The sequence below is a fragment of the Sciurus carolinensis genome, chromosome 11 (genome assembly GCF_902686445.1).
Source record: "Sciurus carolinensis chromosome 11, mSciCar1.2, whole genome shotgun sequence".
NCBI lineage: Eukaryota > Metazoa > Chordata > Mammalia > Rodentia > Sciuridae > Sciurus > Sciurus carolinensis.
In genome coordinates, this window is record NC_062223.1 from 31,936,024 (window position 1) to 31,962,223 (window position 26,200).

General features: G+C 40.3%; 2 protein-coding genes across 8 annotated transcripts in view; one reads left to right on the top strand and one right to left on the bottom strand.

Moving 5' to 3' along the window:
- Window positions 1-26,200, top strand: part of Agbl2 (AGBL carboxypeptidase 2) — a 61,708-nt gene that overhangs the window by 30,157 nt on the left and 5,351 nt on the right. For 5 of the 7 annotated variants that reach the window (XM_047517204.1, XM_047517209.1, XM_047517210.1 and 2 more), the window contains 11 exons: window positions 2,187-2,340; window positions 4,676-5,458; window positions 7,336-7,492; window positions 8,838-8,964; window positions 9,263-9,363; window positions 11,499-11,629; window positions 17,437-17,503; window positions 18,354-18,476; window positions 18,975-19,082; window positions 21,462-21,545; window positions 23,570-24,255. In XM_047517204.1, coding sequence (XP_047373160.1) covers window positions 2,187-2,340; window positions 4,676-5,458; window positions 7,336-7,492; window positions 8,838-8,964; window positions 9,263-9,363; window positions 11,499-11,629; window positions 17,437-17,503; window positions 18,354-18,476; window positions 18,975-19,082; window positions 21,462-21,545; window positions 23,570-23,743 — 2,009 coding nt within the window. In that variant the 3' untranslated portion in view covers window positions 23,744-24,255. Of the gene's footprint in view, window positions 1-2,186; window positions 2,341-4,675; window positions 5,459-7,335; window positions 7,493-8,837; window positions 8,965-9,262; window positions 9,364-11,498; window positions 11,630-17,436; window positions 17,504-18,353; window positions 18,477-18,974; window positions 19,083-21,461; window positions 21,546-23,569; window positions 24,256-26,200 lie in introns of those variants that run through there. The other 2 variants (XM_047517208.1, XM_047517207.1) reach the window with 1 other exon arrangement.
- On the bottom strand, window positions 11-1,617 carry LOC124958776 (cyclin-C-like). The gene has a single exon (XM_047517212.1). The coding sequence runs from the start codon at window positions 1,527-1,529 to the stop codon at window positions 678-680; it is 852 nt and encodes a 283-aa protein (XP_047373168.1). The 5' UTR covers window positions 1,530-1,617; the 3' UTR covers window positions 11-677.

Sequence of the window (26,200 nt, forward strand, 5' to 3'; positions counted from 1 at the left end):
TTTGCCCAGCATTTCAAAATGGTTATGGAATTAATATAACTTTTAAAATTTCAAAGTATCCTATACATATTGCACTTTTCTGCTAGGCCGGGCTAGTATCTTCCATGGCAAGACACCAAAACTACTGAATAAAATACATATTAAAATCAATAGGTACTTGATTAATTTCCCTGAAATTATCAACATCATTATCAAAATCTTCCAGGATTTTGTAAGATTTGATTCCTTAAATACAGTTTTAAAGTTTAACTTCCAGAAGGGGAAAAACCCCTCATATATTGACTTTATGTCCTTTTTTTGGTCCCTCAATGACCAAAGAATTTTTTTAAACAAATTATGTTTCATGTTTCCTGGCTTAATAAAAAGCTACAATTTCTTTCATTCAAATTAACAAATAATATACTAATCAAAAGCTATTAATCATGAAATGTCTATGTATGTCTGTCTGTAGGTCCCATAGAACCTTTCCAAACTTTTATAATTAAGATATTTTTATCAATTATGTACTAGAATCAAATCAGGTAAAGAAAAACTTATTTTGCAAAAATAAAATCACTTCCCAATATGCTTGACAGAAACAAGCTATTCATTTTCATTTGTGTTCCACTGAAGACATTACTGAAATCTGTCCAATGGTCTATTTTCAAGTGATCCACTACGGAATTCTTCGGAATGTTTTAAGATTGGCTGTAGCTAGAGTTCTGACTTCCATTTGGACCCTGTTCTCCTTCACTGTTTGGAGGTGGTTTTGGTTTCGGCATCTTACTAAGAATAGTTGCCATCTCTTTTCTCTCATCAAAATTCTTCCACTGCTCATATAGTTTTAAAATAACCCTGATTATTTCCAAAATCTTTTCCATATCCACAGAAAGCTCAGCAAACCACTGTCTGGCGTCTTTCTGCTGCACAACACAGGCAAAATGTAGGCAAGCTAAAGCTATCATGAAAGGAGGATACAGTAGACAAAGATCCGTTCTGTAGGTATCATTCACTATCCTCCATGCAAGGGGAAGCAACATGTCTTCTTGGCCCATGTCCTGCACATACTGGAGCAAAGGTCTATAAGGATGATACACTATCAAGCAACAATCCATTAGTTCTAAAAGATAGAATTCACATTCTAATATATGATTCATCCTATAAGGAAATTCCTTTGGAAAGGCATATGATAATCTAGTTTTTAATACAGAAGTAGCAGCAGCAATCAATCTTGTATTTGAGACTACTCCAAATTCCTCTACTTTGGATGCCAAAAAGACACATGTAGGAGCCATTAATACGGGATCTATACTCTTCAGAGAATACCTGGCATAGAATCTCTTGAAATAGACTGTAGCAGTGGCAATAACTTGCTGTCTTAATTTAAGATGTTCACCTAATGCTTGGATAACATTTGTAAAAAATATTTGTAATTTCCAATATTCTTCTTCTGAGAGAAACTTTAAGTCCTTTTGGCGCTCCTTCAACAGATCTTGTTTATCCAAAATCCATTGCAAATAGTGGGAGCTCTGCCAAAAGTTCCCTGCCATGGAACACAGTTTGCCCTGATAAAAAAGCACCAGCCGGCGGAGCGGCTCGCGGAGCGACCATAGACCCAGCCCGTTGGATAACCGCGCTCCTGGATCCGAGAATATTATTTCTTGCCAACATCCTTTTAAATTAGGATTTTGATTGGGACAAGAAGCACCTGAGATGCTAAGGACAATTTGTGAAGCAAAAGGAAGAGGTCTAGGGCTGGGGTTGTGGCTCAGTGGTTAAGCACTTGCTTAGCATGTGTGAGGCACTGGGTTCGATCCTCAGTACCATTTAAAAATAAAAAATAAAATAAAGGTTAAAAAATGTTCAAAGAAATAATTTATAGCTTTATTAAAAAAAAGGAAGTGTTCTAAACTCTTAAATACTTCAAAGTAATGCATTGTTGAAAATTAAGTCTCAGCAAGGACATTTGAAAATTTAAATATTTATTGTGTCAACCTAGGGTAGTGCTGACCAGGTAGAGGGTCCACACACGGTCTAGCCTGGTGCTGCCAGGCCCCGATGGGCAAAGCAGCCTGAGATTAAACCAGGCGCAGGAGCAGCACGGCCAAGATAAGCTAGCTGAAACGCTTCCTGAGGGGTTCAGTAAGTAGGTGCTGAATGAATGGATTCTGAGTGGAACCTGACCTAAAGATGTCTCTTATCTACAGTGCCCACTGAAGGTTCCTATTTCACTGGTTCAAGAGTGGGAGGCAAGCGAGGAATTATCAAGGAAATTTCTGTCACATTGCAAGGACCAGAAGATAATACTCTACTCTTTGAATCAAGGTTTGAGAGTGGGAATCTGCAAAAAGCTGTCCGAGTGTGAGTAACCAGGAATTTCCGTATAGAATGATGACTGAGAGCCTTAGAGGTGTCTTCAGGAATGGATTCAAGAAGTGAGGAGTGTTTGCTAGAAAGAGAGGTGATGAGAAATGGTTACAAGGGTGGAGAATGCAATAATTATGACTCCTGTTTTTCCCCAGAATAATGCATTTATCTAAATTGTTTCTTCTAAATCAGGTATGGTGGTGCACAGCTACTTGGGAAGCTGAGGAAGGAGGATGGCAAGTTCAAGGCCAGCCTCAGCAATTTAGCAAGATCCTTTCTCAAAATAAAAAATAAAAAGAACTGGGAATGTAGCTCAGTGGTAAAGCACCCTTGGGCTCAATCTCCAGTACCCCCCCCCCCAAGTCCCATAATCAGACCTCCCAGATACAGTAACTGTTAATAATTTTGTGTATATGCCTTAATTTTTGTGTGTATAATTTACACAAATCATGTATTTTTAAAAATAAAAATTGGATAATGCTATATGTAATGTTTTGCAAATTGCTTTTTTTCCCATTTAATAAAATGTAGGTGTTTTTCTATGGGAATATCACAGATATGCCCCCTTGGTTTTGTTTTTGGTTTTGGTTTTGGTTTGCTTTTTCAGTGCTAAGGATGGAACCCAGGGCCTCACATACTAGGCAAGTGCTCTCCCACTGAGCTACATCTGCAGCCCTGCTTCATTTTTTTGCTTTTCTTTTTTTAGTTAAAATTTTTATTCTTACAGACTAAAGATTCGTTGTACACAGATGGGGTGTAACTTTTCATTTCTATGGTTGTATACAATGTAGATTCACACCATTCAGGTAACCATACATATCCATAGGATAATACTGTCTGTCTCATTCTACTATCTTTCCTTCCCCCACTCTTCCTTCCCCATTTTCCTTTACACCATTCAATGTTCCTTTATTCTTCTCTCCCCTGGCCGCCACCCTGCCTTGCTATGTATGGTCATCCACTTATCAGAGAAAACATTTGGCCTTTGGTTTTTTGGTCTTGGATTATTTCACTTAGCATGATATTCTCCAGCTCCATCCATTTATCAGCAAATGCCATAATTTTATTCTTCTTTACGACTGAGTAATATTCATTGAGTATATATACCACAGTTTCTTTATCTATTCATCAATTGAAGGGCCTCTTAGTTGGTTCCACAATCTAGCTATTGTGAATTGAGCAGCTATGAATATTGATGTGGCTCCTCCTTATTTTTAATAGTGCAAGTTGGATGCAGTGGCATGCACCTATATTCCCAGCTCCTCAGGAGGCTGAGGAAGGACGATGACTTGAGCCCAAGAGTTCAGAACTAGCCTGGACAACTAGTGAGACCCCATCTCTAAATGTTTAAATAGTGCACATCATTCTCTTGTTTGGATATTTCATTGCTTATTTACCTTGTTCCAAACTGGTAGAAATTATGATGTTTATAGTGTTTTGTTTAATCTCTGCAGAATGAACACACTTATGCATTATATTTTTAACTATTTGTTGTTTTAGGGGATGAATTCTAGAAATAAAATTGTGAGATCAAAGGGTTTAAACACTAGTTATTCCCAAATTGCCTTCTGATATGATTCTATTTCTCATCATCAGTATATAAAAGTGTTTCTTTCCCAAAGCTGGAATAATGGCAGATAAAGGGGGAAGATGCATCTTTTTTTAACTTTAAAAATTTTTTTGTGTAGGGATTAAACCCAAGGGCTCCTATGTGCTAAAAACACACCATACCACTGAGTTAACCCCCAGACCACATCTTATTTTGCTTTGTATTTCTTTTATTATCCATGTGGGTAAATATCTTTTCATCTTTTATTTTATTTGCCATTTGTATTTCCTGTTTTTCAAGTTACTCTTGCATCTTTTATGCAAGGTGAATGCATTCGAGAGGTGCCCCCTCATTTTGAAATAATTGATGGCTAAAGATAAAAATAACAGAGGCTTAAGGGTCTCCTCCAAAGTGTGATCTCTAGGATAGACAGCCAGTAGCCAAAAGACGGCTGTGACTTCCCTACTGCTCAGTATGTTTTAGAGAAATGTACTGCAGTGGTTAGAAACTGCTAGTAGACACTCTACTCTAGAAAGATACCAAAAAACCAAAAGAATTTTTAAAACTCCTGTGCAGCAGTGAGTTCTGAATGTTCCTTTTTCACACCAAACAAATTTTCCTTCCCCAAGTTTCCGCTTGTCTAATTATGAGAGTTGGGGTTAGGCAAATTAGTAAATAAACATGATATATAAGGTTTTTCTCTTATAATATGTTTTCCCAGATTTATTTCTGAAGAGAGTGTGAGATTATGGAGATATTCTTCTATTTTCTCTATTGCAGAGACACCTACGAGTATGAACTCACCTTGCGAACTGACCTCTACACCAATAAACACACTCAGTGGTTTTATTTTCGAGTTCAAAACACCAGGAAAGATGTCACATATCGCTTCACCATTGTCAACTTGCTGAAGCCTAAGAGCCTGTACGCTGTGGGGATGAAGCCACTCATGTACTCCCAATTGGATGCCAACACCTACAACATTGGCTGGAGGAGAGAAGGAGATGACATCAAGTACTACAAGAACAACACAGAGGATGGGCAGCAATCTTTCTACTGTCTCACGTGGACCATTCAGTTTCCACATGACCAGGACACTTGCTTCTTTGCACACTTTTACCCATATACATACACTGATTTGCAGTGCTACCTCTTGTCAGTGGCAAAGAACCCCATCCAGTCTCAGTTCTGCAAGCTCCGAACTTTATGCAGGAGCTTAGCAGGAAATACTGTCTACTTGCTCACCATCACCAACCCATCCCTGACCCCTCATGAGGCGGCTGCAAAGAAAGCTGTGGTCTTGAGTGCCAGAGTGCACCCTGGGGAAAGTAATGCCTCCTGGATTATGAAAGGCTTTTTGGATTTCATCCTTAGTAACTCCCCAGATGCCCAGCTCCTCAGGGATATTTTTGTCTTCAAGGTAGTTCCCATGTTAAATCCAGATGGTGTGATTGTTGGAAATTACCGGTGTTCATTGGCTGGAAGGGACTTGAATAGGCATTATCAAACGCTCCTAAAGGAGTCTTTTCCTTGCATCTGGCACACCAGAAACATGATCAAAAGGTGAGATCTGTTGGTCTTTCTGTGATTGCTGAGCCTTGTGTCAGATACTGCTCAGTCTTATGGGGAATGAGGTCTCTTGTTCTGTCATCAAGTATGGCTTTGGAGGGTTTTTACCAGTCCCTTTGACATCAAGTGGCTTTGTTAATTTTTAGACTTTTGAATCACATCAGATCTTTGGATGTAAACTAAACACGCAATGCTTTGACTAGAGTCGTTTCACTTAGAAGTCAGATGACTAAGTGGAAAAGGTCAGAGGTCAGAGGCATTATAGGTTTTCATGATGAAACTTTTATAATAACAATAGTAGGCAATAATTAGTGCATTTTTATGAAGTGACAGTATGCTAGTACTTTACGTATATGACCCATTTAATCTCCACATTAATGAGATCCTCTAGGATCAATATCCCATGTTGTATATAATAAGGAAATTGAGGACCAGAAATGTTAAATGACTTGAACAAGATCATACAGCTAGTGAGTGATAGGGTAGATATTTGAACACAGTCTCTCTAGTTCCAGAGTCTGAGTCCCTTATTACCATTTTATGTTGCCTCTCATGAAGAAAGAATAATAAATCAGTCAGCACTTTTCATGCCTGTGTAAAAGCAGTCAAACGTTAAAATGTAATAGTACCCACCTTAAAGGAATGAAAGTGCAGCAGGTAAGAATGTCGGGATACAGCTGGGCACAGTGGCACATGCCTGTAATCCCAGCAACTGGGTAGGACAAGGTAGAAGGATCACAAGTTCAAGGCCAGCCTCAGCAACTTAGCAAGACCCTGTCTCAAAATAAAAAAAAAAGGACTAGGGATGTATCTCAGGGGTCAATCCTCAGTCCAAAAAAAAGTGTGGATGCACATCTTCTAACCATATCTGTGTGAACAGGTGTGAGTAGTGTTGGGCTGGTAGACAGTGGCTAGGGGGGTGTGTATGGGAGTCAGATTGGCTCAGGCTTGAGACCTGGTTTCACTATTGGTTGAATCTGTGTACTTAGTCAAGTGATTTAACCTCAGTGAGCTTCAGCTTCCTCATCTGTAGAATGGTAATAATGATAATACCTGCATTGGGTGGTTACTCCTAGGATTAAATGAGACGATCCATGTGATCTATTTATCATAGTACCAGCACCTTGTAAATGTGTATAATTATTGTTATTACCCTCTTCATCCAATCGTCATCATCATGGAGAAAGTGACCACGTTTGAAAAGTTGGAGTAAGTGTCCTGAGTGATCAAGAGATAAAGAAGGCCTGAGTCTTGTAGGAAATGGCTCTGGAAAGTCAGGAACCAACAATCTGTGATTCTTCCCCCCCACCCCTTACAACTGAAGTCTCTCTGCCCTCTTCTCTGTCTTCACAGTGGGTTTCTTTTAATAGATTTTCTCCACTTCTTGTTGATTTATTCAGGTCTACTCACTACTTTTTTCCACAGAACTTTTCCATTTTGAGCCCCTCTAGCAGGGGCATGTTACTTTTATTTTTTATTTTTTCATAGTAGGAATGGAACCCAGAGGTGCTTTACCAATGAGCTACATCCCCAGTCCTATTTTTTTTTATTTATTTTTGAGACAGAATCTCGCTGAGTTCTTTAGGGTTCACTCAATTGCTGAGGCTGGCCTCGAACCTGGGATCCTCCTGCCTCAGCATCCTGAGTCACAGGACTACAGGCACGTGCTACCACACCTTACCTGATAGCATGTTTCCAGCAGTGGAAGGGGATAAGGTCCATTGAAGGCCACCAGAGTTGAGATTTTCTGAGGAGGGAAGGTATACTACTTCCATACAGTACAGCCATACTCCTGAAAGACAATCCAGATTATCCTGGATCGTTTGCATGCAGTTGGAGGTCCCTGAGTCCTTTGTTTGTCCTCTCAACAGACTTCTTGAAGAAAGAGAGGTTCTTTTATATTGTGATTTTCATGGTCACAGCCGCAAGAATAATATCTTCCTATATGGCTGCAATAACAACGACCGCAAGCACTGGCTTCACGAGCGCGTCTTTCCTTTAATGTTAAGCAAAAATGCACCAGATAAGGTAAAGCACGTAAGGTAATTTTCTGTCCATTAGACTCAGGGACAAGGGAGCTTACTGCTTCTTAGATGGAGTGTTTTATTTGGCACTTTGTATATCTTTTTATTATGTTTGGTAAATCCCAGCAACACAGACTTTAAGAATTTAGAAAAGTATGGCTTAAAGAATTACTCTGGGGGCTGGGGTTGTGGCTCAGTGGCAGAGTACTTGCCTAGCATGTGTGAGGTACTGGGTTTGATTCTCAGCACTGCATATAAATAAATGAATAAAATAAAGGTCCATCAACAACTAAAAATATACATATAAAATTTTTTTTTAAAAAACAATTGCTCTGTGTCCATCAGACAGTGAACTGATGAAGTGTGGTACATTCACACAATGGAATGTTATTCAGCAATAAAAAGATTAAGGTGCCGATACTCTAGAGTAAGGATGAACCTTGAGTACATTAAGCTAAGTGAAAGAAGCCAGACACAAGAAGCTACTTAACATATGATTCCATTCTGTGCAATGTTCAGAAAAGGCAAATTGAGAGACAGGCAGTGGTTCAGTGATTGCCCAGGGTTGGTGGGGAGGGTGGAGTGGGGCATGATTTCTTTGTGCATGCATGGGTGTGCATGTAGTGCTGGGGATTGAACCCAGGGCATCACTCTACCACTGAGCTACATCCCTAACCCTTGAGTTTATCTTTGAGGTAATGAAAATATTGTAAACTTAAATTATGCTGATGGTTGCACACCTCCATGAAACATTGAATTGTGCACTTTAAGTGAATGAATTTTATGGTATTTGAGTTATATCTCAGTAAAAATGATTTTTTTAGTTTTTAGTGCTGGCAACAACTCAGGGCCTCATTCATGCTAAGCTCATGCTCTACCACTAAGCTACAACCCCAGCCCAAGCTGAGTTTTTGCACTAGTTGAAACTCTTGGTAGGCAAAGTTATCTATCATCTTTATTCCTGTGATTGGCAAAGCAAATCAGTGTTCCCAGTTGTTCTAGGAACCCTAGTCCAGCAAAATGCTCATTAGTGGTGGGCAAGTAAGACTGAAGACAAAATAATGTACTCCCTTCCCTTTGGAGGATCACAGTCCATACGCAGTACTCTGAGTGGTCCTGCAGAGGAAGTCTGTTCAGTTTTGTTAACCCTTCACCTCCCCGACTGACATGACCACAGAACTCCTCTTCCCTCACCCGCTGAAGACTGTTGACATCTCCCAAACTTCATGTTTTATGGAACATACTAGGAAATAATGTAAAGACAACCAAGAGAACCATTCTTGTTTGATGTTAATGAATGGTAGACATATTTGCCAGTTTATAATTAACAGTTTTGGATTTCTCTTTAGTTCTCTTTTCATAGTTGTAATTTTAAGGTCCAAAAGTGCAAAGAAGGAACAGGTCGAGTCGTGATGTGGCGAATGGGAATCCTAAACAGCTATACCATGGAGTCTACTTTCGGTGGGTCCACCCTAGGTGAGCTCTCCTGTGTATATCATGAGTCACCTAGCAAGGGGAAACCACGCACAGCACCTAGGGAGATGAAAAGCCTGGAATGCTGGGGAGATAGTGATCTAGAGGATTCCTTGTCTAGCCTCTGCTAAGTTTTGAGTACTCTGCACATGAATGTGCAACACAATATTTGAAAGTATTGTGTTGTTCAGCAGCCTACTGTTCGAGAATCAGAGGTGGTATTTTTTAAAAGTTATTCATAAATTAGATTTCCATTCAGTCCTTAAGAAATAATAAGAAATGTTTGTGGATTTTTCTCCAGGCAGTAAAAGAAACATTCACTTTACTATTGAGGACCTGAAGTCCCTAGGTTATCACGTCTGTGACACCCTTCTGGATTTCTGTGATCCTGACCAAACCAAGGTAAAAATGATTTTTTAATCATTTTTCAATCAATGATTTTTTAATTAAATATGGTGCTTTTACTATGATCAGTTTCTCATGGGTCCAAAGTCAGTAGAGTAATATTACATGTGATTTTTTTTATATATATATTTTGTAGTTGCAGGTAGACACAATACCTTTGTTTTATTTATATATATATATATATATATATTTTAGTTGTCAATGGATCTTTATTTATTTATTTATTTATTTAATTTATTTATTTATTTATATGTGGTGTTGAGAATTGAACCCAGGATCTCACACATGCTAGGTGAGCATGCTGCCACTGAGTCACAACCCCAGCCCTACATGTGATCTTTCTTTTCATCTTAATATTTTTCTGAAAATTTTATAATTAAGGAAAATTAAAAAGCCCCATCCTGCACACTGTCAGGAAGTGGTAAGCCTTCATAATTCTCTTTGAGGTAGAGGCTATCCTTCCCTCAGCACCCTTTCCCTCACCTCTGGCCTTGCTCATGGCAGCACCAGTTCTTCCTTTTCTTTCTCTTGGTACACATACTTTAAGAAAATCGGTGTCCTTGCTCTTCTCCCAAACAAACCCACAGGTTTTTTGTTTTGTTTTGTTTTGTTTTTTAAATACTAGGGATTGTACCAGAGACGTTCAACCACTGAACAACAACCCCAGCCCTGGGGCTGGGGAGATAGCTCAGTCAGTAGAGTGCTTGCCTTGCAAGCACAAGGCCCTGGGTTCGATCCCCAGCACCCAAAAAAAAAAAAAAAAAAAACCCCAGCCCTTTTTTGTATTTTATTTAGAGACAGGGTCTCACTGAGTTACTTAGGGCCTTGCTAAGTTGTTGAGGCTGGTTTTGAACTCACAATCCTCTTGCCTCAGCCTCCCTAGCTGCTGAAACCAAACTAACCTGCCTTTTATACACTGGTGGACTTTATCTTCTTCCTTTAAATATTTTTCTTTCGTTTTAGATGGACACAGTACCTTTATTTTATTTATTTATTTATTTATTTTTTTGGGTAATGGGGATCGAACCCAGGGCCTTGTGCTTGCAAGGCAAGCACTCTATCGAATGAGCTATCTCCTCAGCCCCCCTTTATTTTTATGTGGTGCTGAAATTCGAACCCAGTGCCCCACACATGCTAGGCAAATGCTCTACCACTGAGCCACAACCCAGCCACGACTTTATCTTCTTACTCTTCCCTCAACCGTAGATATTCTCAAACTGCCCCTCTCCTAAAACACAAAGGCTTCCTTTGGCCCTGGTTCTCCAGAGGATTATTTCTATCTCCCTTCATCACTCAACTTAAAAGGGAATATGTACTTAAGAGTCTAACTCATCTCTTATACTCCTTCTGAAATGTTGGCTTGATATGCACCATTCTGAATATAGTTGTTTAATAAAAAAATAAAAGGAAAATCTGGGAATTAGGGCTGTAGCTCAGTGATGGAGTGCTACTTGCCTCTCATGCACAAGGCCTTGTGTTTGACCCCCCAGCACCTCTCTCTCTCTCTCCTTTCTTTTTTTTTTTTTTTTTCCAGTACTGAGAATTGAACCCAGGGGTGCTTTACCATTGAGCTAAATTAGCCCATTTTATTTTTTATTTTGAGATATGATCTTGCTAAGTTGCTGAGGCTGGTCTCAAACTTCCCATCCTCCTACCTCAGCCTTCTGAGTTGCTGGGCTTCCGGGCATGTACCACTGTGCCTTGCTTAATCTCTTTTTGCTTCTTTTTTGTTTGTTTGTTGTGCTGGAGATTGATTCCAGGGCCTCACACAGATTCAGCAAGTGTTTTATCACTGAGCTATACTCCCAGCCAAGTCATCCTTACATGGCCAAAATCTGAATAACTCCATTCAAATTTCTTCTTCCTTGCTGCTCAGAAAAATGAAATAAATCAGACCACTGCATTATTTAAAAAGTTGGCCATAGCCAGAAAAAAGAGGCTAAAGCAGATGCCTCATCTGCCCTAAAAATACTTCTGTTTCTACAGCTTATGTAATTTATCTGTTAATCTGTCCTTAGTAGCAAGGGTTGCAACTCAACTCATCTTTTTTCCCCCTTTCAACATATACTCAGGAAATATTTGATGAGAAAATACATTGATGATCAAAAATAGTTCTTTTTCCACTGTCACAGTTTACTCAGTGTCTAGCCGAACTCAGGGAACTCTTACAACAGGAAATCCACAAGAAATTCAATGAACTTGGAGAAGATGTGAATTTAGAAGGGAATTGGAGTGACATCTCTTTGTCTGACATTGAATCCAGGTAATAAATTTCATTTCAAAGAAAAACAAGAAGTTTTATTTTATTTTTAAGTTGTATTGTTTGCTTCCTTGTTTTGTTGGTTTTGAACTTAAAGAGTAAAAGACAGAATAAATCATATCCTCAGTCCATGGCACACTTAAATACATTTCATTCCTTTAGCAGTCACAAACTGAGCATGTGTCTGGGCCAGCCTCTGTTCTAGGCCCTAGAAAGAAATAGGGAGTTGAGCACACAGTTTACGGAGAGCCTTGCAGCAGTTGTAAAACCTTCGCCTTTGACTCCATGGGACATAGAAAGGTTTTGAGTAGAGCAGTGTCATGAGCTGGCTTAGGTTTTAGTTTCAACAGGAACACAGACTGCTCTGTGGAAAATGGACTGTGAAGCTCCCTAGGTGAAAGGTGATGGTGGCTTAGACCAGGGAGAGGTATGTGAATCATGCATGACACTTTGGACTTGAATTCTAGATTGAAATTACAAACGTTAGAATTTGCTCATGATTTCCCCCCCAAAATTTGCAGTCACTTTAATTAAGTGCTCTGAGAAGAGGGCAGAAAGGCAGGTAGTGAGTGGGCAAGCTGGTGCTTCTGAGTCTCCCTCAACAACTGGTCAGTCCTCATCCTCCAATAGCTGAATCTTGGAGTCAGAGTGTCGCTGGCTCTCTGCGGTGCCAAATCCACAGGTATTTGTCACCGCCTGCAGCAACACTTTGCACGGGTCTCTATGGGTGGTGGACTGGAAACTGAGCTACCTCTATCTCTGAGCTACTTCCTTACTTGCTTGCTTGTTTATAGAGGATAGAGTAAATGAGGTTTACTTGCTTTGAGAGATGAGAGAGAGAGAGGCTTTGCTTATTGGAGAGAAAGAGAGATTTTGCTTAAGAGAGAGAGAGACTACACTTTCAGAGATCCATGTCTTCTTAGTTTTGCTGCTTCTTCTTAAAGGTGCGTCCTGCATCCTGTGAACTAAGGGTGCGTCTACCTAAGGTGCTTTAGTGATGTGTCCCGCGTACTGCGATCTGTGATCTGCAACCTTTAAAGATGTGTTCTCAGTTCTCCGCTCTGCGATCTGCCTTCCACCGCTGCCCCTACTCGGTGCTTCTATCTGCTTGCCGCTCCTTCTTCTTCCTTTCTGCTAATGGCTTCTCTGCTTCTTTTTGCTAGATGCTCTTACTGTCGCTCCTTACTTCTTGCCACTTTTCTCTGCCTGCTGCTGCTCCTTACTCTTACCTACTGTCCACTTATATTCCCTCCAAAAGGCGGAGGGCGGAGCCACGCCAGTTGAGATCAGGCAAGGAACCACTGCCCAATCACGAGCAGGCGCAAACAGGAGCACTCGGGAACACCTGTGCTCACGTACCTCCAGTGTGATCAAAACAGCTTCTGGCTGGCTGCCAGATGCCATTTCAGCCAGTTCGTATGGCATAGCCCCCAACACAGAGCAATTGTATTCCAAGATTGACAGACTGTTGACCTCTTGGTATTTCATAAGCCTCTCAGTTTCCCAGCAGGCCCACTTTTGTATCCCATAGTCAGGAGATAGGTCACCAAAGGAGCTGAAAAGGACCAGGATGATGGAGAAGCCAAAGAAGATAATCTGCATGTTCCAGAGACTCACAGCAGGATCTCTGTCAAAACCATGGGAGTCTAGGTTCTTCTCATAGATTTTTATCCTCAGGATCTGGGTCCTCCTGCTAACTTGTGGTCATTTCTGGTGTTCTCTTTCTCACTGGAGCAGATGCAGCAACACAGCCCTGGAGGAGCTGAATTCCTAGCAAACGTGGGCACCTGGGAGCTCTCACATGGCAAGGACACAAACCTAATGGCCCAACCTCCATGAAAGATTGTGCTTCTAACTGACTAACTAATCAACCATATATATATATATATATATATATATATATATATATATATATATATATATATATACGCATACATATATATATTTTTAGTGGTACTGAGACTTAAACCCAGGGCTTGTGCATACTTGGCAAGCACTACACCACTAAGCCACTGAGCCCCAGCCCTCCAGCTATCTTTTGAAGTTAAAAACAGTAGAATTTGCTTATGGCTTAGATACAGAACCTGAAAGAAAGAATGAATTTTGGTTGGATAGAGTTGCCTTTACCTGAGATGGGGAAAATTAAGGAACTCAAAAAAGTTAGGGAAGTTGATGAGGATCAGGAGTCTAGTGTTGGGCTTGTTAGGTTGAGATTCACACTAGATATTTAATGGAGGTATTAAATAAGCAGTTCACTCTTTGAGTCTGGAGTATAGTGGAGAGGTCATGGAGTATCATCTTTAGATCGGTGATCTTCAAACCTTAAGACAGGGTGGGACCTGGAGGAAGTAGGTGCATACAGAGTAAAGAAGAGATCCAAGCCCAACCTGGGGATCTCTACTTCAGTAGGGTCAAAGTGATAGGGAGGAGGGGCTGGGGTTGTGGCTCAGTGGTAGAGCATGTGCCTAACATGTGTGAGGCACTGGGTTCAATCCTCAGCACCACATAAAAATAAAGTTATTGTGTCCATCTACAACTAAAAAAAATATTAAAAAAAAAAAGTGATAGTAAGGAACCAGCAAAGGAGACAGAGGAGCTGGAAGAAACCCAGAAAAGTGAATTTTTAAAAAAACTTAAATCAGATCATGCCTTTCCTCTGTTTAAAACAATGGTGCTAGGCATTGTGGCATATACCTATAATCCCAGTGACTTGGGAGGCTAAAGCAGGGGTATTGCAAGTTCGAGGCTGAAGCCAGCCTTGGCAATTTACTAAGAACTTGTCTCAAAATAAAAAATTAAATAAGGCTGATGTAGCTCAGTGGTGAAGTGTCCCTGGGTTCAATACCCAATACCAAAAAATTAAAAAGTTAAAAACATACAGCATGTCACTGTTCCCCAGTTCACTTAGATAAAAAGCCAAAGACCCTCAGTGGCCTACAAAGCTGCAGGTTCCAGCACCTCGGTGGTTTCTGCCCTTCCTTTCACACTCTGCTCTGCCACACTGGCTTTCTCATGCTTCCTCAGGCTTGCCAGACCCTCTCCAGCCTCAGAGACTTTGAAATAATAGTTTCTGACACCTAGAATGCTCTTCCCCAGATAAACACATGACTGATCCCTTCCCCTCTTTCAGGTCTTGGCTCAAATGTTACCATTTTTAATGTGGCCCATATTCATTACTCTAAAACTGCAACTTGCTACCCTGTTCCCACTTAGGTGCTCTACTTTTTTTACATACAGCATTTATCACCTTCTGACATCTATCATTTAAAAGTCTTCATTGTGTCTGTTGTTTATTGTCTTTCTCCCCCTTCTAGGAGGCAGTAGAGATCTTTATTTTGTTTACATATATCTCATGTGCCTGGAATGGGACCTGTTCTGTACCTAGCAGAGGGAGAGCTCAATAAATGTTTGTTGAATTAATTTAGGATGCAGGATCTCACTTCCACCCTATAGTCTCCCCAGCTCTTTCAAGAAGCCCCCAGTGGGTGAGTATCTCACAGGTGTGCAGTACCACCTTCTACTCCAGCTTACTGGTCAGGGTGCCTTGGGCTGCCCCAGCTTCTTTAAAAGATTGCTAGTCTGGGCTTGGAGTTCTGCTGGAGGCTGCACTGTGGTCTGTGGAGCACAGTGAAAAGGGCTGGCTTTCTACCCCATCTATGTGTCACATCAAGATCTGGGCCCTAAAGCAGGTTTGGCTGTCTCATAAATGTTTCCTTAGGGACCTTAAACCAGACCGTCAGGCCAGGTGGGGTGCCCCATTCATCACATCACCCCTTCCACTCTTCCTCAGTCCTTTGCCTAACTTTCCAAAACCACTGCACCAACCCCTCTCCATGTTTAACTTCAAAATGAAAATGTCCTTTGCATGTCAACATATGGATATAGAGCCCAGGGGAATCAGCTCAGAATTAGCCAGACTCTCCACTGTAGCTGGCTCCATAGGGACACTGATGAATTTAGTTAAGAGTTATTGAAAACAGCTTGGCTCAGTGGTGCATGCCTGTAATCCCAGAAACTTGGGAGGCTGAGGCAGGAGGATCACAGGTTTGAGGCCAGCTTAAGCAACTTAACAAGACCCTGTCTTAAAATAAGAAATAGAAAAGGACTAGGGGATATAGCTTAGTGGTATAGTGCCCCTGGGTTCAATCCCCAGTTCCAGAAAAAAAGAAGAAAAAAAAAAAATATATATATATATATATATATATAGAAAACAATTTGCCAACTTCTGCAGCAGGAAACCAGATATCACAAGCCTCCAGAGGGCGCCACCTGTCCATTCTCATAACTGGGCAGAAAGGCAGGCAGTGAGAGCACAAGCTGTTTGAGTTTGCTCTACATGTACACACATGTATTCTGGGAGATACTACATCTAATGCTTTTTTTATTTCACTTGTTAACGTTTTAAGTTATCTCCAAAAAGAACTTCAGAGACTATTAGCAGAGCAAAGGCTTGGCTGGACTGGAAAAGCTCATGAGAACAGGGAATTGGAAATTTGATCACAGAAGACAGGGCTTTCTTCCTGCTATCTTGCCATAGGGCTCCTCAGTGTGCACTGGGGTAAGGGGGACCCTAAAAGAATGAAGGGCTGGGCAAAAGAATGATTTCAAATCTTGTCTTTTCCTATGAGGTTTGAGTTTTGTGCCTGACACTTACTATATGGAGTCCTTATCATAGCTCTCAGTTCTAGCCAACCAAACCCCAGGAAAGGGAAAATATAAGGCGCCATTTAAGCAAAGGACGTGAGTAAGAAAGAAAGGATTGATTATCTGAGACTCATTCATTCTAGCCCCTGTAAAAGAGGGGACAGTTTGTGGAGGAAGACTTTAGTCTAGATATGCATCTAAAACTTTTGAAGGGAGAATTGGGATGATAAAAGTAACACTGCTCTGGGGCTCGGTGTTGTTTGGTGATAGAGGGCCTGCTTAGCTGCACGAGGCCCTGGTTCTCCACCCCAGCAGGGGAGAAGGGTATTTCCTGGTCTGTGGCCAGTAAATTCTTAGATTTACTTTTCTACATATTCAACACATTTTTACAGAGTACCTGGTAGGATTCTGGCTTTTAGAACTAGTGCTAGCCAGACAGGAATGAATGAGGAAAAGCCTCTGCTGTTCTCTGGGGCTGCACATTGAGAATGCTGTGGCCTCATACACTCTGCAGTTTTGCACTTCAGGCCAGTATCCCTTTGCCACATGGATCGTGAACTTCTTGGTGCAGGGCCTCTGCTTCATTCCTCCAACTCCTTTGTGCTAAACATACTGCCTGGCATACAGTAGGTGTTCAGAAGGAATAAATGAATGTGCTTGTCAATAATTTTTTATAATTGAGGGGTTGGGGTTGTGGCTCAGTGGTAGACAGCTTGCCAAGCATGTGTGAGACACTGGATTCAATTCTCAGCACCACATATAAATAAATGAATAAAATAAAGATCCATCAACATCTAAACAGTATTTTTTTTAAAAAAGGATTTTTGCCAGGCACAGTGGTGCATGCCTATAATCCCTGCAGCTTGGGAGGCTGAGGCAGGAGGCTCTCCAGTTCAAAGCCAGCCTCAGCAAAAGTGAGGTGCTAAGCAACTCAGTGAGACTCTGTCTCTAAATAAAATACAAAATAGGGCTGGAGATGTGGCTCAGTTGGTCGGTGCCCCTGAGTTCAATACCCAGTACCTAGGGGAAAAAAAAGAATTTTTTTATAATTGATACATAGACAATACAGCAAATAGTGGACTAGATATCCTAATCCCATGTGGCTGGTCTGGTAAATCTAATACATCCTACAGCTATTTCCCTTTCTTCTTTCCTTCTGCAACTAGCACCAGTGGTTCTGACAGCTCCCTCTCAGATGGTCTACCTGTTCACCTACTGAACATAGTAGATGAGGTAAGATTATATCGACTCTTATACCCAGGAACTAGCAATCTTAAAAAATCATGACATTACTGCATAATTTCATGAGTTTTCCAAATGTCTTAATAGCTACAGAAAATATAGCAATAAGGCTGGGGGTGCGGCTCAATGGTAGAACACTGCCTAGCATGGGCAAAACCCTGGATTCCTTCCCCTGAACTTCAAAAAAAGAAAGAGAAAAGAGCAATAGTGTTCCGTCTAGGTCACTCTGTCTTAGAGTCTTTCATTTTGTCCTTTATAACTTTTTATGCTTAATTATTAAAGCTACTTTATCATAACAATAAACTGAATCTTTTAACCACATATCTGATGATCTAGATCTGACATATTGCTGTGGTAATTTGATTTCATATTGTAAATCACAGGTTTTTCGTTATTGGTGTAAGTGCCCCTTTGGCAGTATACCTGTAATAGTGGAATCCGAGTGTTAAGTAGGGAGTACCGCTTGGTAAGGAGATAACAGTTTACTTATTCTCCAGGCCAACAACATGAGGGCCACAGTGTTTTTGGGGTTTGCGTTCTGTTGTTCTTATTGTTGTTTTGTTTCTTTGGTGCCTGGAATTGAACCCAGGGATGCTCTACAACTAAGAGGCATGCCCAGCCCTCTTTAATTTTTGAGACAAGGTCTTGCTCAGCTGCTGAAGCAAGCCTTAAACTTGCAGTCCTCCTGCCTCAGCCTCCTCTGAATTACTGGGATTGCAGGCATGTCACTGCACCCCACTCCCACGTTGTATTTTGACCATTGCGTAAAAAGAGTGCCACGTGAGGGAAAGCATAGTTCTGGAACCTCCAGTGAGCAGTTTCTCTGTACTTTCTGGAACAGTTGAATCAAAAGATGATGTCAAAGAAGAAAAAAAAGAAGCCACTTCAGACTAGGAAACAGCGAAATGAGAAACATCAGAAAAATAAGTTGATGCCAGACTTCACGTTAACAGAAGAGGCCTTGGTAAGAAAACCCTGCTGTTCACTGTGCTGTCTGGTTCCTGAGTGTTCCATAGAGGGAGCAGGAAAAAAGCTAAAGTTTACTGTAAACCAGAAAGGGTTGGGGCTAGCAAGTGGCAGGGAGGACTTTCTATTTTGGGTCCTCTGACTATTTCTGAGCAGATTTCAGCCATGGCCCACTGATCCTTTCCTACAGTCTGGCATTGCAAGTTTGGATTTTGATCAAGTCTAGATTTCCAGAGGAAAGAGGTGTGTACTAGAAAAGAGGTGGCTAGAGCTAGTTCAGAGTGACTGGATAGCTGAGGGATTAGGCCTGGTCCAGGATAAGGACACCAGGACAGCTCCTTCTCTATCCTGCTCCTAGATGCCACACCTATTCTGAACCCTCTGCTTTCTAAAGACAAAAATGCTTTCAGAGGTGTGAGTGTTGCTATTGTGTACATTTGGTCAATTATGAATGAGTCAACTGAAAAAATATTCTCTTTTCACTCATTTCTTCTAGGAAAGGGCAGAACTTGCTCCTACTCTGCAAAAGCAGCCTACCTTTTACAAAAATTTGGAGAATTCCAGGTCTTCAGTAATGAAAAATGAAAAACTAAGCCTCGGCGAGGTAATATTTTTTGTTTGATTCTGTCACACAGATTCTCTCACTTCTCTAATTTGCACGTCTCCCACAGGGTAAAGAATGCAATAGCCATTTCTGTTACCCTTACCTGTCATTGCCAGTGGAAGCAGGGGAACATAAAATTTAGTGTGTGTCTGTGTGGTGCTAGGGGACAACACTGACACTGCTTTGTTTAGACACAGCTGAATTCCAGTATCAAATATTGGTCATTCGTGATTTCATACCAAGAACATGGGACCAGGCTGTGAACTTACCATCCACTCATTTAGCCATCCGTTCACTCACATAACATATTTTATCTTGTACATATTACTTAATAGGCCCTTTACTGGATGCTGAGAATGCAACGTTAAATAAAATACCGGGGGCCTCCGAATCTGGGTGTGATTTTAATAACCAAGCAGGAATTTATGTCAGTAGGATGCAGTGGCAACATACAGGAGAGGCACCCAATTTTTAGAACTTGAAAGTTTTGTGACTATAAAATCCTTGGTTCTTTTATATATATAAAATTGGTTTTGGCACAATAGTAGCTAATTCTTAGAGGATGTGGTACAAAATCCCTTGCATGGAATGCCACTATGCGGTTTATGGTGGTGTAGTAAGGTCTCATCACACTATACCGGGGAACCCCCACAGAGCACAGTTCAGTATCGGGGACCATTTGGTGTCCAGTGTAACAGTGGCAAGAGCACAAGCTTTGAGTCTGTCTTGAGTTCCAGTTCCATCCCTGCTATTTTTTTTTTTATTTTTTAGATGTTGATAGACCTTATTTTATTCATTTATTTATATGTGGTGCTGAGAATTGAACCCAGTGGCTCCCACATGCTAGGCAAGCCCTCTACCACTGAACCACAACCCCAGCCCCATCCCCACTATTTAATACAGGTGGAGCATGTGAAATGCTGCATAAACCTGAAACTTTTTAAGCGTCAACTTGACAACACAAGGGAAAATTCTGTACCACAAAACTTGTTTCATGCACAAAAAAAATTTTTTTTTTTTTTGTGGTGCTGGGGATCGAACCCAGGGCTTTGCACTTGCAAGGCAAGCACTCTACCGACTGAGCTATCTCCCAGCCCACAAAAAACTTTTTTTTTTTTTTTTTTTTGCAGTACTGGGGATCGAACTCAGGGCCTTGTGCTTGTAAGGCAAGCACTCTACCAGCTGAGCTATCTCCCCAGCCCACAAAAAATTTTTTAAAAAATAGTTTTTACTTGTAGATGGATACAACATCTTTATTTATTTATTTTTATATGGTGCTAAGGATTAAACCCAAAGTGTGGCACGTGCAAGGCAAGTGCTCTACCACTGAGCTACAGCCCCAGACTTCATGCACAAAATTTTTAAAAATATTGTATAAAATTACCTTCAGGCTATGTGCATAAGGTGTATATGAAACATAAATGAACTTCATTTTTCTATTTTTCTTTTTTTGGTACCAGGAATTGAACCCAGGGGTGCCACATCCCTAGCCCTTTTTTTATTTTTTATTTTGAGAAAGGGTTTCACTAAGTTGCTTAAGGCCTCTCTAAGTTTCTGAGACTGGTTTTGAACTTGTAATCCTCCTGCCTCAACCTCCTGAGCTACTGGCTTTAAAGATGTGCCCATCACTCTTGGCTTAACTTCAGTTTTAGACTTGGATCACATCCCCCAAGATATCTATCTCAGGGCTGGGGATATAGCTCAGTTCGTAGAGTGCTTACCTTATAAGCACAAGGCCTTGGGTTTAATCCCCAGCACCACATTAAAAAAAAAAAAAAAAAAAAAGGCTATCTATCTCATTATATTCCAAAATCAGAAAAAAATCTTAAATCTGAAACACTTCTTGGTTCCAAATTTTTTTTTTATTTTGGTACTTAGCCACATCCTCAGTTCTTTTTTATATTTTATGTTGAGACAGGGTCTTGCTGAGTTGCTTAGGGCCTTGCTAAGTTGTTGAGGCTGACTTTGAACTCAAGATCCTCTTGCCTCAGCCTCCTGAGCTTCTGGGATTAGAGGCATGCACGATTGTGCCCAATTCCAAGCATTTCTGATAAGGGATACTGAAGTCTGAATTCTTTGAGTTACTTAACCAGCCAACGATTCAGTTTCTGCATCTGAATATTGGGGTGATGATTTCTTCATCTTCACTTATTGTGAACATTAGAAGTGAAACTATAAAGTATGTGGCATATCATAGGTACCCAATTAACATTATCACCTTCTGTTCTTTGACTTGTTGCTCATTTGTGTCTTGCCTCTTTTTGTGTTAGACTATCATCATGAGTAAACATGTATGAATAAAATACACACAAGTACTATATATTCAATACAATCACACTCACATGGAAAATTTAGTGAGAATGTGTTCATTTCTTTTAGACACAGTTAAGTGGAAGAGAGAGAAACATCTCCATGGACCCACAAATGACCCTGATTCTACGTAAGAATAAAGAGAAAATGCAGGTACTTCACATAATATATTTGTGTATATATTTATGTATATTGTGTGTGAATGTGTGTGTATAAATTGCTGTCGTATGTATGGAATATATATATGCCAGTAATTAATATTATTTTTCAAATGTATTATGTGGTTTGGAGGGGTGATGCCACTGTCCTCAGATTTGTTCTGCCCAGGTAAACATTTAAGGCAGTTTATGCCCTTAGGCTATAAACCACAGGGCCACCCTGGGACTTAGCCCACAAGGTACTACAGAACTTGAGAAAGACCACCCAGAGCTGAAAACTTGCTAACAAGAATTTAATTTTATTTAAACAAACCTCTGTTAGACTGCCATTGTTTTGTAACTGCATGGCAACATGTCAGGTTAGATAGTGATAGAGAATACCGAGGGCAGCATTAGTAACACATGGGATATCACCATCAGTTGTGAGTGTACCTCACAGCCAGTGTTACCACTGATCACTCAATCTGAGGTTTACGAATGTCTTACTTCATCCATTTCTGTTGTTGTAACACAAGACCTGAGACTGTGTGATTTATAATTGAAAGAAGTCGGTTTAGCTCACAGTGCTAAAGGCCAGAATTTCAAGATTGGTTGCATATACCTCTGGCAAGAGCCTTGTGCTGCATCATGACATAGTGGAAAAACAGAGCAGCAAGTGGGACAAGCTAAAAATGCAAAGCACAGGGGCAGCCTCACTTTATTACAACCTACTTTTGTGGTATTTCTCACAAGAATTAACCTAGTCCCTTGAATACATCTCTCATGCTCATTTGCACTTGCATATACTGTCCTGAGAGGGAGGAAATGGTGAGGAAGGGGCAGACAGCTAGTAAGCTGTCCTTTCACATAGCCCTGGGCATATCTGTGGGAAAGTGTGGCTCCCACGAGTCTGACTGTAACACAGGTTGAGAATCACTGGGTTAACTTAGGCATACTAGACATAGAATGGACAGTCTTGCCATGGTGACCCTGCTGTTTTCCCAAGTATGCGACTCAGGAATTCCTGGGTTGATGCTCTCATTTACCTATCAGGGTCTTCTGGAGAACCTGCTACCATGTGTGGGGCTCCTAAAGACCATAAAGACAAGATCCTCTAGGAGTAACAGAAACTGAAGAGCAAGGAAAGGAAGTTTCAGAAAATCTTCCAAGTGTTATAGCACATGCAAAAACTGAGATAGGAGGCTTGCTGCTTTGAGGCCAGCCTGGACAACTTAGCAACACCCTGTTCTCCCAGTTGTTTTTTTTTTTTTTTTTTTTTTTTTTAATATCTTTTTAGTTGTTGATGGACCTTTTTTTTTATTTATTTATTTACACGTGGTGCTAAGAATCAAACTCTATGCCTCATACATGATAGGTGAGCGCTCTACCACTAAGCCACAACCCAGCCCGCCAAAATTTTCTTTCTTAAATTTTTAAAAATAAAAGTCCTTTTATTTTTAATGAAAATAAAAAGGACTGGAGATGAAGACTGGTAAATGATGAACTTTTTCTCTTTCCTCATTCAGCATGAATTTCACAAAGTCTGTAGGTAGCTAAAACCATATCCCCAAACTGAAACATGCTAGTTAGACTGTAACAAATAACCAAGGATTAAATTAAATTCAGTATATTGAATGTATGCCATCCAAACCTTTATCTTAATTTGCTTAAAATTTCTAGTGGAATACTTGTCTAACAGGGATGTGGGCATGTCATATAAACGAACATGAACACATGGGGCAGCCATCTTAATGGATCAAATTTTTCTCTTTGTGTAACGTTTCTAGACAACTTATGAAATACAGTCCCTGTGCTTCTTGGGGCAATTAAAGTGTTGCCTCTGGACCTTGACTTGGCTGTCTGAGAGACAGCACAAATGCTTGATTTACCTTTGCCCTATAACAATGTTGATCACTTGGGTGTTGGGGGAGAAACACAAATACTTGCCACTAACTCCTAGTAAGGCCAACCTCAGTCCTAACTATAACTCTAGAATTTGCAACAGAAAGTGAATTCAACTTTTTTATCTTGTTTGCACAGAGTAAGAAGTCAGGTTTTACAGCATCGTGCCCCCAGAGAGGAAGCACAGACTCCAGCCACGAGCCAGCTCCAGGTATGAAGCCGAACTGGCCTAGGAACAGAAATCCTGTCACAAAAAGAAGCCACACTGCCATGGCAGCATACCCATCCTTGCACATAAACACATACCCCTAGGTGTGCCCTGGCTGTACCACACAGGCACTTTTTCAGTCTTTGGGTCATATACATTCTGTAAGGGTTTGTGCTGTACGTGTTGTACGTTCATCACACACTGACCTTACGCTTTGTACTTACACCACATGTGCATCCTCAATGCATACCTCATGCATTCAGTTGTTTTTTCCTAAGATGAAATTTTGTTATGGTGACATCTGTGCTTATGGAACTACCACACAGATAAACCTCATTTTAACTAATATATGTTCTCTAAAATTAGGTGCAAATAAGTTTTAATAGCTCAAACTCTGTTATAAACATGTTTGGGGAGTGTGCTATGGTTAAAACAAGTCTTGTGTCAAAGCTTTCAAGTGATAAGCAATTAGACTATTGTATATCAGGTTTGCTCAAAGTAAGTTATTCCCACAGAGAGATAAACAATTTATGTTTTACCCAGAATTTAATATTGCATATATTATGTTCAACAAGGTTATGTAAATTTTTTAACTCAATGATTAAAGTTCTTTCTCTCTAAACACTTGTTTCCTTTGATTGGTTAACTGCATAATCTTATGTGAACAGATATTTTATTTTAGCCATTTTTTGTGCAGTGGTCCCTCATGAACACCAAGCATTGTCTGCTGTTTTCAGCATGTCATATCAGCATGCTTGAGTCATATTAAAGAAGATCACTACAGCTTATGCCAGGTCATCCCTAGTTTTGACTTTTCCTATCACTTTGGATTGAAAGTTTTCTAGCAGGGCATGATGGTGCACGCCTATAATCCCAGTGCCTCTGGAGGCTGAGGTAGGAGGATTGAGTTCAAAGCCAGCCTCAGCAACTTTTGAGACCCTATCTCTAAATAAAATATAAAAAGGGCTAGGGATGTGACTAGGTATTTAAGAGACCCTGGGTTCAATCCTTTGTACAAAAAAAAAAAAAAAAAAAAAAAAATATATATATATATATATATATATATATATATATATATATATATATATAAAATGCTGGAGGCAAACTTTTAAAGTTGTTCAGAAATACTTGTTTTTGCTCCAAATAAATTTGGAAGAAATTTATTAAGAAAATCCCAGCATGATGATACTATTTTTGGAATCAAATATCAGAACATATGATCAGTGGTTTTTATCACTGATCATGTGGGCTTTTTGAAGCCAAGCCTGATTGTACATGCCTGTACAAGGCTGAGACAGGAGAATCACTTAAGCCCAAGAGTTCCAGACCAGCCTGGGCAACATAGATGCCCATCTCAAAAAAAAAAAAAAAAAAAAAAAAAAAAGTATTTTGAACACAAAACTTCCTAAGGATGTGCTTGGATGTGTGTTGAAGAGAATCCTATGAAACTTAGAAGAGACACCACATCAAATAATTGCTAAAAGACTAGTATACATGAGCCCTTAGGTTCAATTTCCCAGCAACACACACACATACACACACACACTAATAATAATAATTGCTAAAAGACCATGATAACAAATATCTAGCCCTGTTTAGCTCATATGAAGTGGCATTTGTTATAAAGGATTGGTATTTGTTTGTTTGTTTTCAGAAGAGTGTGGCAAGTTTTCCTTCTCAGATACGGAAGAAGTACCACACAGGAATTTTCATGCTATAGTATCTAGGAGCCAATGTGCCTGTCATTTCTCCTTCAGATTTGGTAGGAGGCTAAAGGAGTGACTCTGGCTAGAAATATTTGAATGGCACCTGGGCACAGCGGCGTATACCTATAATTCCAGCAACTAAGGAGACTAAGGCAGGAGGATTGTGAGTTTGAGGTCAGTCTCAACAATTTAGTAAGACTCCTAGCAATTTAGTGAGACCCTGTTTCAAAATATAAAAAAAGAGTTAAGGATATAAGCTCAGTGGTAGAATACCCATGGATTCAATCTCTAGTACTATACCCACGCAAAAATTTTTGAACAGCAGCTGTGCATGCTGGTACACACTTCTAACAGGAGACTGAGGCAGAATTTTTTTTTTTTTTTTTTGCAGTGCTGGGGATTGAACCCAGGGCCTTGTGCTTGTGAGACAAGCACTCTACCAAATGAGCTATCTCCCCAGCCCAGCTGAGGCAGAATTGCAAGTTCAAGGCCAGCCTCAGCAACATTTTGAGGCCCTAAGCAGTTTAGAGAGACCCTCAAAAATTTAAAAGGCTGGGAATGTGACTCAGTAGTTAAGTACCCTGGCTTCAATCCTTGGCATCAAAAAAATAAAATAAAAAAGCTTTGAATAGCTAGGAGAGTGGAACCAGAGTAAAGCAGAAAATAAGCATTTCAATCAGGTCTCTGGACACATAAGTTCAACTCACATCCAACTGTTGTTGATGAAGGTCAAGGACATAGGGAAGAACCATGAATGTACTCGGCGCTTTGTTTTCTTTATAAACTAACTGCATAGTTACTAATAAAAGTAATTTCTTGAGATTCAAAATGGATTTCAGGTCAACACTTTCTTAA